Here is a 12,761-nt window from a genome sequence, read left to right on the forward strand (position 1 = left end):
TGAGGCTTCATGGTCGGGATCCTGGCCCACTGTGAAGGCGGTTGGGAATCCGTCGTCCGTGGGTAGGGACCCGTAGGAATCTCTGTCGCGCGGCAACGCAAGAGAAAGCAGGGAGAAGACGAATGATAACATCGTGAGTGAAGCAGATCTTAAAAAGGGAAACCACCCGAACATTCACACTCTTAGTGGATATGAAACAAAAAGATGTGCTTCCCTGAACATAAGCTGTTGATATTAGTATTAATTATTATTTTGAATTTCCTTGGAGAACCTGGTTGAAGGATTCTAAAATGGAGGAGTGGGACCTTGTGTGGGATAACCTCTTGATCTACTCGGTCAAAGACATCTTGGAGAGCAAACCACGGAGATAGCCAGCATGCTAGCACAGATGGTTACAGCTTACCATCGTTTGATAAGGTTCTTTAAGAACTACAAGAAAAAGTATTGGTTATTGTTTGGAAGTAATCAACATTATTGATCAGTAATTTCTTAGGAGTGGAAATAGGCCTATGTGTGTATTGAGTTTACGCATGCATACATCTATAATCCAACGCAAATTTAGAAGCGTTATTCGAAACATGATATTGAAATATGGCCCCGTTTAGGGGACATATTTAGGGTGTTTAGGGTGTAAACAGAGTGTGTTAAACAGTGTTAGGGTATCTGCTCTAGGGTTAATGAAAGTCCGATTCATGAATCCTGTGCAGCCGATCTTTCATTACCCAATGGCTTCCCCCTGTGGAGAAAAATAAAACAGTGGAAAAGTTTGACAAAAGATGGATTTACTTACTACTACTTTACTTTATGTGAGGTAACATTTGCCTCGATATGATTTGAGTTTGGTTTCTTGGTCATTCGCTATAACACAATGATTTTAAACCCTCCTCACCACATTCAGAAGTGAATGCTGGTGTGGAAATCTTGTTTCGCAATCAGATGAACGTGTACGTTGTAATGTGTCATAATTAAGATGTCCCTCTGACAAAGCGGAACCCCTTCACTTCCTAAATACAGCAGATGGATGAGTGATGAACCACGAAGACAACTACACGATTGAAAGAAAAAATATGTTTTCCTTACTACTTCTAGGACTCTATCCTTTTATCCAGACGACTTACGGACTTCAAAATGCTGGTAATAGCAAACAATAACAATATAGCAAATAATGTGTTTATTAAATCTAAATGTATTATGAATAAAATACGTATTATGCATTAATTTTGTACTGTAATGATTAATAGTAATGCATGTATGTGTACATTTAATTAGCTCAGAAAGAGGAAGCATTTAGAATGAACTTACTACCTAAAGGTTTGGTTCTTGATGATGGCCCTCCTCCGTGTGTCCAACTAACTCTTTCCTGAGGTGAAGCGCGGGGAGCCTTTTATCGTTCGGTTGTGATCTGTGAGCGTTAATACCCAGCGGACAATTTCTCCACAACTCTATACACAATATAATTCAGATTCCAGATATTGCAAACATTCGACAATTTACTAATCGAGAAGGAACTATGGTAATAAACTCACCCAAAAACCCTAGGCATGGAAGAAGTCCATTATTGTTCCAGTGGCAAAGAGCAACACTACAAAGGGTTTAAATGACTTCAGACCAGTGGCATTGATCTCACTGGTCATGAAGTCATTTGAAAAGATTGTTAAGTGTCTTTTGTTGTTAAGGGTGGGTGAGGCCCTGGACCCAAGGCCCTGGATCAGAATTTAATCTTGAGAGTGATCTTGTGAGCTGGATTACGGATTTCTTAACTAACAGAACACAACGAGTAAAGGTAAATGGTTGCCTCTCAGAAAGGCGTGTCTCTTCCACTGGCTCTCCCCAGGGTTGTGTACTTTCCCCTCTACTGTTTATCCTCTGCACTAATGACTGTAGAAGTCAGTATATTAATAGACATATCCTGAAATTTGCTAATGACACAGTTATTGTTAGTTTACTGCATAAACATGAATCTCAGCATGGGCCAGTGGTTGATGTGTTTGTCAGTTGGTGTGACCTGGCTTAACATCCCAAAGACCAAAAATATGACCATTGATTTTAGAAGAAACCAATCTTGTTCTCCTCCACCTACTTACATAAATAGAAACTGCATAGAGATGGTTGACCAGTATAAATATCTGGGAACAATGATAGACAATAAACTCAAATTAGACGTTAATACTGATTCTATTTGCAAGAAGGGGCAACAACGATTGTACTTCCTTCGGAAGCTTAACTCTTTCAATGTCGATAAGGTTACGTCTCACTTTTTCTTTTATTGCCTGGTATGGGGGCATCAGCCTTAGGGACTAAAACAACCTCAGCCATATTGTGAAGGTGGATGGGAAGTTGATTGGCTATCCACAAGTATCCTTGCTGAACATTTATGAGACGCAGGTTACTCAGAAAGCAGTGTCTATATTGGACTGTAAGAATCCTCCTCTTCATTGTTCATTTGAGGCCCTTCCCTCAGGCCGGAGACTAAGAGTCCCTCTTTCTAAGTCCAATAAGACAAAGAACTCTTTTATTCCTAGTGCAATACGTTTGCACAATTTGCACAATTCTTTGCATGTACCTGTAAATGTATTTGAATCTGATGACTAGATAAGTATGACCATTTATTAGCCTGTGTCTATCTCTTTTTCGTGTGTCCTTGTGTATATTGTGTTTTTTATGTGTACCTGACTGCAAGGCAAGTTTCCCTTTTGGGACAATAAAGTTAAACTGAACTGAACTGAACTGAGGTTGACACCAAAATAAAAACCCGACCTGAAGAATTCGGGGAACAAAATATTGCGGAAAAACATCATAGACTAGCACTATAAGTTGACCTTTGGAGCCAATCGGGACACCTGGGGATTTACATCAGCACGCTAATGCTAACCGCTACCGGGAAATAGTTTTCAAACTGCTCGTCTCACCGCTGGGAGGATCCAAAAGGCGTAAATATCTGAAACCCATCTTTATTGTATGATTTAATAGTAATGAGGCTTACTTGTATCATGATAGTCGAGGACTCTGTGATATGTTGTTTTCCTGCCATTTTGCTTATCCACCAATTCAGTTTTTGAATTGCGTTTTGTACTCAGCCGTCTTCGCTGTGCTGGAGGACAGCGTCGAGCTGCCGTGTCCCATCCCCTCGGTCGGACCCTGCTCCGAGGTCAACTGGAACGTGAGCACCGACTTCCCGGGTTTCTCCAACGAGGTGGTCCGGGCGGGTGTGGTCACGGCCGACAAGCCCCCCACTGTGAGGCTGGGGGCCGGGTGCTCTCTGCACATCGACCGCCTGGAACAGGACAGCGCGAGGACCTATGTGTGCAGTAACGGGCGCTCCAACGCATCGCTGTCACTCGCGATTCTCCACAGTAAGCATCTTGACCGACTGAATAACTCCCACGGGGATCTGAAGCGAAACTCAAACCTGACCTTACATCTGCCTTTTTCTTGTCATGTGTGCAGTTTCTTCTAAGAAGAAAGGTGAACTTATGGAGATTCATTGTCACCTCAACGATTTCAAGGGATTTGTCAAGTCTTGTCCCGACCAGGGGATCCTTCTGGAGTGGCTGAGTGAAGCCAACACAGCGTTGAACGGAAAGAGATTTTCCTTTGAGTCGCACTCAAAGTGCTTCTCTAAAATAATCTTTAAGCCTAGACCGATGGACCATCGCAGGACGTGGCGGTGTCAACTCAGAGAGTATGACACTGTGAAAACCTCCCTGCCCTACACGCTAAACATCACAGGTATCCGTTGGCACTTGAATCTGCACTTTGTACACGTCTTTGCCCATGAGCAAACACTAGCGGCTTGAGTGTACGACCAATGCAGGTTTAACCATGAAGTGTGTCACCAGGATTTCCTTTTCAAGTGCTTGAGCTCTTATCACATGCTGTCTCCTTTCACCCAGACGGTATACAGGAAGTATTTGCCCCGGTGGGTGAGTGGGTGCCATTCTCTTGTGATACTTCATCCATCGCTGGCGGTGTGGTGCAGTGGGTGGGACCCCAGCTTGATGGAGTCCGCATTCCAGCCGTCACATCTAATAAAGCCGACTTCTCTTTGGCTGTCAGCCCGGGGCAGGCGGGGGATTACCAGTGCTCCCCTCACGGCGACCAAACTAAAGTCTTAGCCACGGTCCGACTGCACACACTGCATGGTGAGCTGACATGTACTAAAAAACAATCAAGAACTCAACATCAGGCGACGACTCGTGCACACCAGTGTGGTGTGCACGAGTGAGGACGTGAAACATCCAGTGGGCTCTTCTGGTTGTGTTTGTCTTTGCAGTTTCTGCCGAGCAGGAGGGCGGTAACCTGACCGTGAGCTGTTTGCTCACCTGCGCCCTGGAGAAGTGTGATCAGGACGTGACGTTAGGGTGGACGAGGGCCAGCCAGTCCCCCTGGCTGAGGGGTGATAACTACACGACCCAAAACACCATCACCTCTCAGTTGTTCACTGCCCAGGCGCAGCTCACTGGCGCCCCCTATGTGTGCTCTGTGTATAAAGACGGGGTTCTGATGGCGTCCGAGACGTGGCGCTCCACCAACAGTAAGTCTGTGATGCTGAGCTGTGGACGGTGTCTGAGTTGGAAGCCGTGGTTGCTCCTAACAGTGATGATGTGGTCTCCGCAGCAGCGTCGCCGGCGGCCTGGTCCGCCCTGCCTCTCAGCCTCCTGCTGTGCGCGGCCGTCGGAGGACTCTACTTCCATTCCAAGAAGAAAACTGAGACAGGTGAAGGTAGCTTCTGATCGATGATCGTAATTTAAAAAAAACGTCTAACATCAATGGCTGTTTGTTATTGTTTTTTTAGGGAGCGAAGCAGTAGGAATGGGACCGGTAAGTAGGAGCAGTTACCTCATACATCGTGGCAATTCACAGCTACCACGCCGATATAGTGTACAACCGCAAAATTAGAACACGATATACCATCGGAATGCACTGCTTCTGGGCCGATATATTGTAGGAACGTAACACTAGAACTCAATATGTCGTAAGAATGGAACAATAGAACCCAGGCCTTGAAATTAAGCTTTTTAAGCCACTTGCCCAAACGGCAAGTGGCTGTTATGTTTTACTTGCCCAATGATGAAATGAATGAAAATGTATAAAACCAACAAGAATTTGTTGAATTATAATAATTTATTCAAATACAAAACATAGCAATTATGGCTGCAAAGCTGTTAAACCAGCTTATCATATAGGGCCTACTACAGCAATCAGAATGACATTTATTTTTATTGATTTTTGGTGAATATTTCAAACTGTTAATTGCATCCCGATTCACTTTAATGCAAAATGATCAGCAAATAATCACCTGTAGTAAGTAACAGCCCACCTTTGGCTACTACAGCAATCAGAATGACAAAATGTATTTTTATTGATTTGTGGTGATTTTTCTATCCACGTGAAGTCTGTGGGGTGTAATTTCTCTCCCTAGTCCCTCAAACAGATAGCAGCCGGAACGTAGATTTAAGTGCTGTTCTCGCACAGATATCGATAGCAACATGTCGTTGTGATTTTTGTCGATACGGTGTCCTAAACTGTCCTCAACATACGTTATGTAGTGAAATTGTGTTGAAGAATCCGATTGCGGGGTAGTCAAAACCACAATCGGTTATCTTTTACCCGCTGTCTTTTTTTTTTTCTATTCCATATGTGGCGGTTGGCTATACGGAAGTGACTGAACACAAATTATTGTTATGATTCTTAAGGTACGGGCCACACTGAACGCATTACGCGCGTAACACGCCTAACCTGACGCTTGATCATTGTGTCACAAAAATGGTTCAACGCGCCTAACGTTCTATACATTATCCCGCTTATTACACGGCTACTTGCCAAAACGAAAAAATAACTTCACATGGTGTGTCTTTTTACAATTTATTCATTACCAGCATTCATAGTGTTGATTAGCAGAGAAATAGTCCGCCAAAGACGTTGACGTAGCTTAGCAACTGAAGACGCTGGCGTTGACAAATTACCGGACTACTACCCATGCAAGTGAACGGAGCGTTCCACGGCATTGGGAACACCCGTGTAATAAAGGCCTATAATATTTCTGTTTATGGCATAGATTTCTCCTCAGATTAGGCCAATAAAGCAATGATTTAAAGAAAAATAAACAAACGCTCGATCCAAGGCCGGGCCCGACCCAGCCCGAGGACAGTGGTGGGAAATATCGGCCCGAACCGGCCCGCGGGTCGGCTCGGGCTCGGGCAGAGAATCTAAACTCTAGTGCATGACATCCTCCGTAGGCGCTCACAGCTGGGTGAGCTTCACCACCTCCTCATCGTTTCAGCACACACTGAAACGATGACTTGGTCGTCCATGTTCTTTCTGCTTCTGTGCGTCCTCCGGTCTCTCTGCCAGTGACATCGGGTCAAGCTCAACGCTGGTTGGCTATCGCGTCTAAGCGTCACGCGTTGGCGCGTCAAAAGTTCAATTTTTTGAACTCCGCACGTTGGTGCGTTGGGTTATTTAGGTGCGTAAAACGCGTATAACGCGCCTAACGCGCTGCTTTAGCGCGTGTAACGCATCTACGCGCCTAAACCAATGGTTTCCTTTGCAAAAATGCCGATTTTCAACGCCTCTAACGCGTGCAACGCGTTCAGTTTGGCCGTACCTTTATTCTCTTGTTTTACCGAAAACTGACGCACAGCGCTGTACTAAGTTCCGCTTCCAGGATATAGCACTTTTATTTTGTAGGCACATTAAGTGTTTTTTCTAAAAAGAAAAAACACCTGCCCGAACGGGCAACTACATGTCACATTTAAATTGCCCGATCACAGAGTTCACCTGCCCCGGGCAAGCGGGCAACCGTTAATGTCGAGGCCAACCCATTATAGGAATGCAACAATATAATCCGATATATCATATGAATGCACGACGGCTGTTACGATGCTGAGCTCTATTATGTCGTGACCTTACCGCATCATAATGTCAGCAGTCGTTTTCACATATTAACACACAACAGTGTGATGATTTATTAATGAAATTGCATAATAAACAGTTTCTTTAAGCCATTTTCACAACAACTTATGTTATTCCACCTTTTCACCGACTTCTACAGTTTCTAAGTTTGATGAATCCTCCTGTTTCTTCTTCACAGGCTCCAGTTTATGAAGTTATCCCGGATGTAAATCAAGAAAAATATAAAGTTCAATATAACGCTAGAAAGTCAAACTCTGACGATGATTTTTATGATCTGCTCCAAGCTGTAGATCAATCCAAAGCAAAGGAACTAATTCTATAAAATGCGTTGATAAAGCGATTATAGTGAAATTCTATTGGGTCAATAGAAACTAAACAATTGTTTGGTAAACTTTGAATTTACCTTAAAAACAGGAATCAATAAGCAAAAAAAAGATCTCCTGAAAGCTTGTGTGTACACTGAATGCTGTGCTGTTTTGTCTATTTGTCAGGGATCCTCACAATTCACAACTGCACCAGAAGGTGATGATGTGATGTTATCAAAAATGATATTAACTGTAAACATGGCTTGTAATTTACCGCAATGACAAAAGCTGTGAATGATGTGTCTGTTGAAAGATGTGTTGATTAAAAAAGCTGTAGAAAGAAAAGCTTGTATCCATATGAATATCTTTATAACTATAACAGATAGGGTTATATATAATGATTGTATCTTACATTCATTGTGAACGACTCATCCTTCAGGTTACTGCTGTCTGCTTCCCCCCCCCCCGAGCTTCCCTCATGCCTCCATTGTGAAAGGTCCCATTTCACTTTCACTTCCTGCTGCTCTTGCGCCGTGTTTTTTGTTGAGCTGTATTCAATCATCTCTGTTACTAAAAAAGGCTTTTGGGTATCCCACTACCTGTTTCTATATTTAATGTCTCACTCATGTGTTACTGTTAAATGAATAAGATGTTCATTTTTATGAAGGGTTTTTCAGAGACTCCCAACGCTGTACAATCTAGCCCTCAGTGGAGTCATGGTGGGGAGGTTCAGTCTTAATTTGAAGTCAGCGATTGAGTCGGCCTTCCTGATCCATCTGGGATCCATAGCCGAGGCGCTGAAGGATCTGACCCCCCATGGAACCCACCGGACCTGTGAGAGGGCAAGTCACTTGGTAGAAGACAGACCAGAGGGGGACAGACCAGAGGGGGACAGACCAGAGGGGGGACAGACCAGAGGGGGGACAGACCAGAGGGGGGACAGAACAGAGGGGGGACAGAACAGAGGGGGGACAGAACAGAGGGGGGACAGACCAGAGGGGGGACAGACCAGAGGGGGACAGGACAGAGGGGGGACAGGACAGAGGGGGGACAGAACAGAGGGGGGACAGAACAGAGGGGGACAGAACAGAGGGGGGACAGAACAGAGGGGGACAGAACAGAGGGGGGACAGAACAGAGGGGGACAGAACAGAGGGGGGACAGACCAGAGGGGGACAGGACAGAGGGGGGACAGAACAGAGGGGGACAGGACAGAGGGGGACAGGACAGAGGGGGACAGACCAGAGGGGGACGGGACAGGACAGAGGGGGACAGAACAGAGGGGGACAGGACAGAGGGGGGACAGACCAGAGGGGGACAGGACAGAGGGGGACAGACCAGAGGGGGACAGGACAGAGGGGGACAGAACAGAGGGGGGACAGAACAGAGGGGGACAGACCAGAGGGGGACAGGACAGAGGGGGGACAGAGGAGGACAGAGGGGGACAGGACAGAGGGGGGACAGACCAGAGGGGGACAGAACAGAGGGGGGACAGAACAGAGGGGGGACAGAACAGAGGGGGACAGAACAGAGGGGGGACAGAACAGAGGGGGACAGACCAGAGGGGGGACAGAACAGAGGGGGACAGGACAGAGGGGGACAGACCAGAGGGGGACAGGACAGAGGGGGGACAGGACAGAGGGGGGACAGACCAGAGGGGGACAGGACAGAGGGGGGACAGAACAGAGGGGGGACAGACCAGAGGGGGGACAGAACAGAGGGGGGACAGACCAGAGGGGGGACAGACCAGAGGGGGACAGGACAGAGGGGGAGAGAGGAGGAGAGAGGGGGACAGGACAGAGGGGGACAGGACAGAGGGGGACAGGACAGAGGGGGACAGACCAGAGGGGGACAGGACAGAGGGGGGACAGGACAGAGGGGGGACAGACCAGAGGGGGACAGGACAGAGGGGGGACAGAACAGAGGGGGGACAGAACAGAGGGGGACAGGACAGAGGGGGACAGACCAGAGGGGGGACAGACCAGAGGGGGACAGGACAGAGGGGGACAGACCAGAGGGGGACAGGACAGAGGGGGACAGAACAGAGGGGGGACAGAACAGAGGGGGACAGACCAGAGGGGGACAGGACAGAGGGGGGACAGAGGAGGACAGAGGGGGACAGGACAGAGGGGGGACAGACCAGAGGGGGACAGAACAGAGGGGGGACAGAACAGAGGGGGGACAGAACAGAGGGGGACAGAACAGAGGGGGGACAGAACAGAGGGGGACAGACCAGAGGGGGGACAGAACAGAGGGGGACAGGACAGAGGGGGACAGACCAGAGGGGGACAGGACAGAGGGGGGACAGGACAGAGGGGGGACAGACCAGAGGGGGACAGGACAGAGGGGGGACAGAACAGAGGGGGGACAGACCAGAGGGGGGACAGAACAGAGGGGGGACAGACCAGAGGGGGGACAGACCAGAGGGGGACAGGACAGAGGGGGAGAGAGGAGGAGAGAGGGGGACAGGACAGAGGGGGACAGGACAGAGGGGGAGAGAGGAGGAGAGAGGGGGACAGAGGAGGACAGAGGAGGAGAGAGGAGGACAGAGGAGGAGAGAGGGGGACAGAGGAGGAGAGACAGACAGAGGAGGAGAGAGGAGACAGAGGGGGAGAAGAGAGGGTAACAGAGGAGGAGAGAGGGTAACAGAGGAGGAGAGAGGGGGACAGAGGGGGAGAGAGGAGACAGAGGGGGAGAGAGGGGGACAGAGGAGGAGAGAGGAGACAGAGGGGGAGAAGAGAGGGTAACAGAGGAGGAGAGAGGAGACAGAGGGGGACAGAGGAGGAGAGAGGGGGACAGAGGAGGAGAGAGGGGGACAGAGGAGGAGAGAGAGGGACAGGAGGAGAGAGGATACAGAGGAGGAGAAGAGAGGGTAACAGAGGAGGAGAGAGGGTAACAGAGGAGGAGAGAGGAGACAGAGGAGGAGAGAGAAGACAGAGGGGGAGAGAGGAGACAGAGGAGGAGAGAGAAGACAGAGGGGGAGAGAGGAGACAGAGGGGAACAGGAACTCTGAGGATTCAGAATGTCTTGAAGGTCGTTGTGGGTGTGGAGCACAGCAGTGAGGTGAATGAATGACCATTATTCAGGTCATTTTCGTAAATTGTTGCATGAGTTTTTCATGGAGATGAAACGCGGTAAAAGGCCAAAGGAAGCTTTTTTGATAACCTGTTAGTTCTGGTTAGTTGTGTTTTTGTGGTGCTGAAGAGGCAGGACAACCAAACTAGGAATGAGCACGTTGACAGCAGATCCGCTTCCTCATTTACCGCCACAAGTGCTGCTGCACTTCCTCCCAGTGGAAAGTACTCCTCAGTAACTGCAACCAAGAAATGGCAAAAAGAAACCAAGGTGAGTCTGGATGGCCACTACTGGGTGATATATGTTGGACGTCTTCAGGTTTATGGCGTTAAATCCAAAAGACCGCTCTAGTTTGGTTGATTCTGCCTATTTGCTCCAGGGGGGAAAGAATTCGGTGCCCTCAAGTGTGCACAGGAAGAAAGACTCAACAGAATCAACGAGGTTGGTCCAAATATCTTATTTTACACAATACTCATACTTCAAGTAGTGCAACTACCATCAATTCTGATTCTAAACATCACTTAATCAGTTAACATCAGATTCCGTTATCTTTTTATTCCTTTCAGGAATTCCTCTCAGACACTCAATATGAAGAAGAGGAAGACCTTTCATCAAAGCTTGAATTGTTTAAAAGTAGGATATTGAAATTCTATTAAACAATAGGTTGTGAATTTGTTTTTCAATAACCTGTATTCATTTTTTTACAGCTAAATTCATGGAATTTGATCTGGATGTCAGCGGAGATTTAGGTAACAAAGAAAAGGATTACTGCAAGCGTTTGAATCAAGGATTTTTGACCGACTACAATTAACGACACAATCTCTTTTTGACAGACATCATGGGACTAAAACGAATGTTGGAGAAACTGGGTGCGGCCAAGACCCACTTGGAGCTGAAAAGGATTCTGTCTCAGGTGTCTGCAGGGGAGACCATCAGCTACAGAGACTTTCTCCACATGATGTTGGGCAAGAAGAACTCAATTCTGAAACTGTAAGTAGAAAACAAGGACGCTAAATCAACGCCTCAGTGTAGTAGGGTGATGATGTGTACGATTTGGGCCTCTGTCGGGTGCTCCCATTTACTCTGCAGAATAAATAATAGCAACGACATTCTTCTTACCAGCACTCACTCGCTAACAACAAGCCAACAGAGTGGTTGTGGTTGAAAAAAGGTCAGCTAGGAGTCAGGACAGTTCTTCTTCTTTTCCCCACTCAGTTCTTCAATCTGAATCCTGGTTCTCTTTTTGTCGTACATGCACAGAGGTATTTCTGCGCCGGACATGCTAGCTCCCCCAAGCAAGAGCGTGACTAGTGCCGCGTGGTACACTAGATTGTTGGATCCTCCTCTAACGGGGCCAAGGTTACCCCTGGGAGGAACAATGATCCTAATTATAAGGCTCCAAATATATTAGGACCTGATATATTAGTAAATCTATTCACATTGACGCTTCAAAGAAATAAAACACGTTCATACTTAATACATTGTTCTGTATTCGTGATTACCGCTGCACATGCCATCAACATGGATGAAAAGGCTAACAAATTCCACTTGCATTTGTTGTGTTTCTCTGAAAGGATTCTGATGTTTGAGGGCATGGGCAAGGACAAGGAACCTGTGGTGACCGGACGGCCGAGGCACAGGTCATTCGCTGATCTACCCTGACCTGCTCTGACCTGCCCTGTCCTAACCTGTCCTAACCTGACCTACCCTGGCCAACCCAACGCTTGCCTACCCTGAAGGCCACGGCTGCTGCCTCCAAATCAGCACCCTGGAGTTCGGCTTTACACAGAAAAAGAAATGGAAATTAAATGCTGGTCGTATTTACACTCATCTTCATCATTGATGAATGACCTGACCCCGGATAAGCGATTGAAGAGTTTTTACGTATTTTTTACGCATTGAAAGACAAACACAAAATGTTTAATGCATTAAATAAAGAATAAATGTATAAAAATGCTTTATCTTTGAAAAACACACAAAAAGGCTATCGTTTATGGAAAGAAGAAATGTTATAACATTATTTAGTTTATACATATATATTTGAAGGTGGGTAGACCTTAATATGGAATTGCCCAAGAGAACCACACACACACAAACTCACCAACACAACCACATACACACACACTGACCAAGACAACCACATACACACACACTGACCAACACGACCACATACACTGACAAAGAAAACCACATACACACACACTGACCAACACAACCACATACACTGACAAAGAAAACCACATACACACTGACCAACACAACCACATACACACACACTGACCAAGACAGCCACATACACACACACTGACCAAGACAACCACACACACACACTCACCAAGACAACCACACACACACAAACTCACCAACACAACGACATACACACACACTGACCAACACAACCACATAACACACTCACCAAGACAACCACACACACACACAAACTCACAAAGAAAACCACATACACACA

At 46.8% G+C, this 12,761-nt stretch overlaps 1 protein-coding gene across 1 annotated transcript; it reads left to right on the plus strand.

Moving 5' to 3' along the window:
* The first annotated feature begins 10,472 nt into the window (after positions 1-10,472).
* On the plus strand, positions 10,473-12,195 carry LOC307083270 (allograft inflammatory factor 1-like). Its single transcript, XM_079747102.1, has 6 exons — positions 10,473-10,564; positions 10,674-10,735; positions 10,861-10,927; positions 11,002-11,043; positions 11,128-11,284; positions 11,869-12,195. Exons 1-6 carry the CDS (start codon positions 10,546-10,548, stop codon positions 11,954-11,956), a joined length of 435 nt encoding a protein of 144 aa, XP_079603228.1. The 5' UTR covers positions 10,473-10,545; the 3' UTR covers positions 11,957-12,195.
* Positions 12,196-12,761: the final 566 nt, after the last annotated feature.

This window comes from Pollachius pollachius (assembly GCF_949987615.1).
Source record: "Pollachius pollachius genome assembly, chromosome: 1".
In the NCBI taxonomy this organism is placed as follows: domain Eukaryota; kingdom Metazoa; phylum Chordata; class Actinopteri; order Gadiformes; family Gadidae; genus Pollachius; species Pollachius pollachius.

Excerpts from the sequence above, each read along its gene's own strand:
- LOC307083270 (XM_079747102.1), top strand. Across the intron at positions 10,928-11,001 it reads AAAGCTTGAATTGTTTAAAA|CTAAATTCATGGAATTTGAT; the intron begins GTAGGATATTGA and ends ATTTTTTTACAG. Across the intron at positions 11,285-11,868 it reads AAGAACTCAATTCTGAAACT|GATTCTGATGTTTGAGGGCA; the intron begins GTAAGTAGAAAA and ends TTTCTCTGAAAG.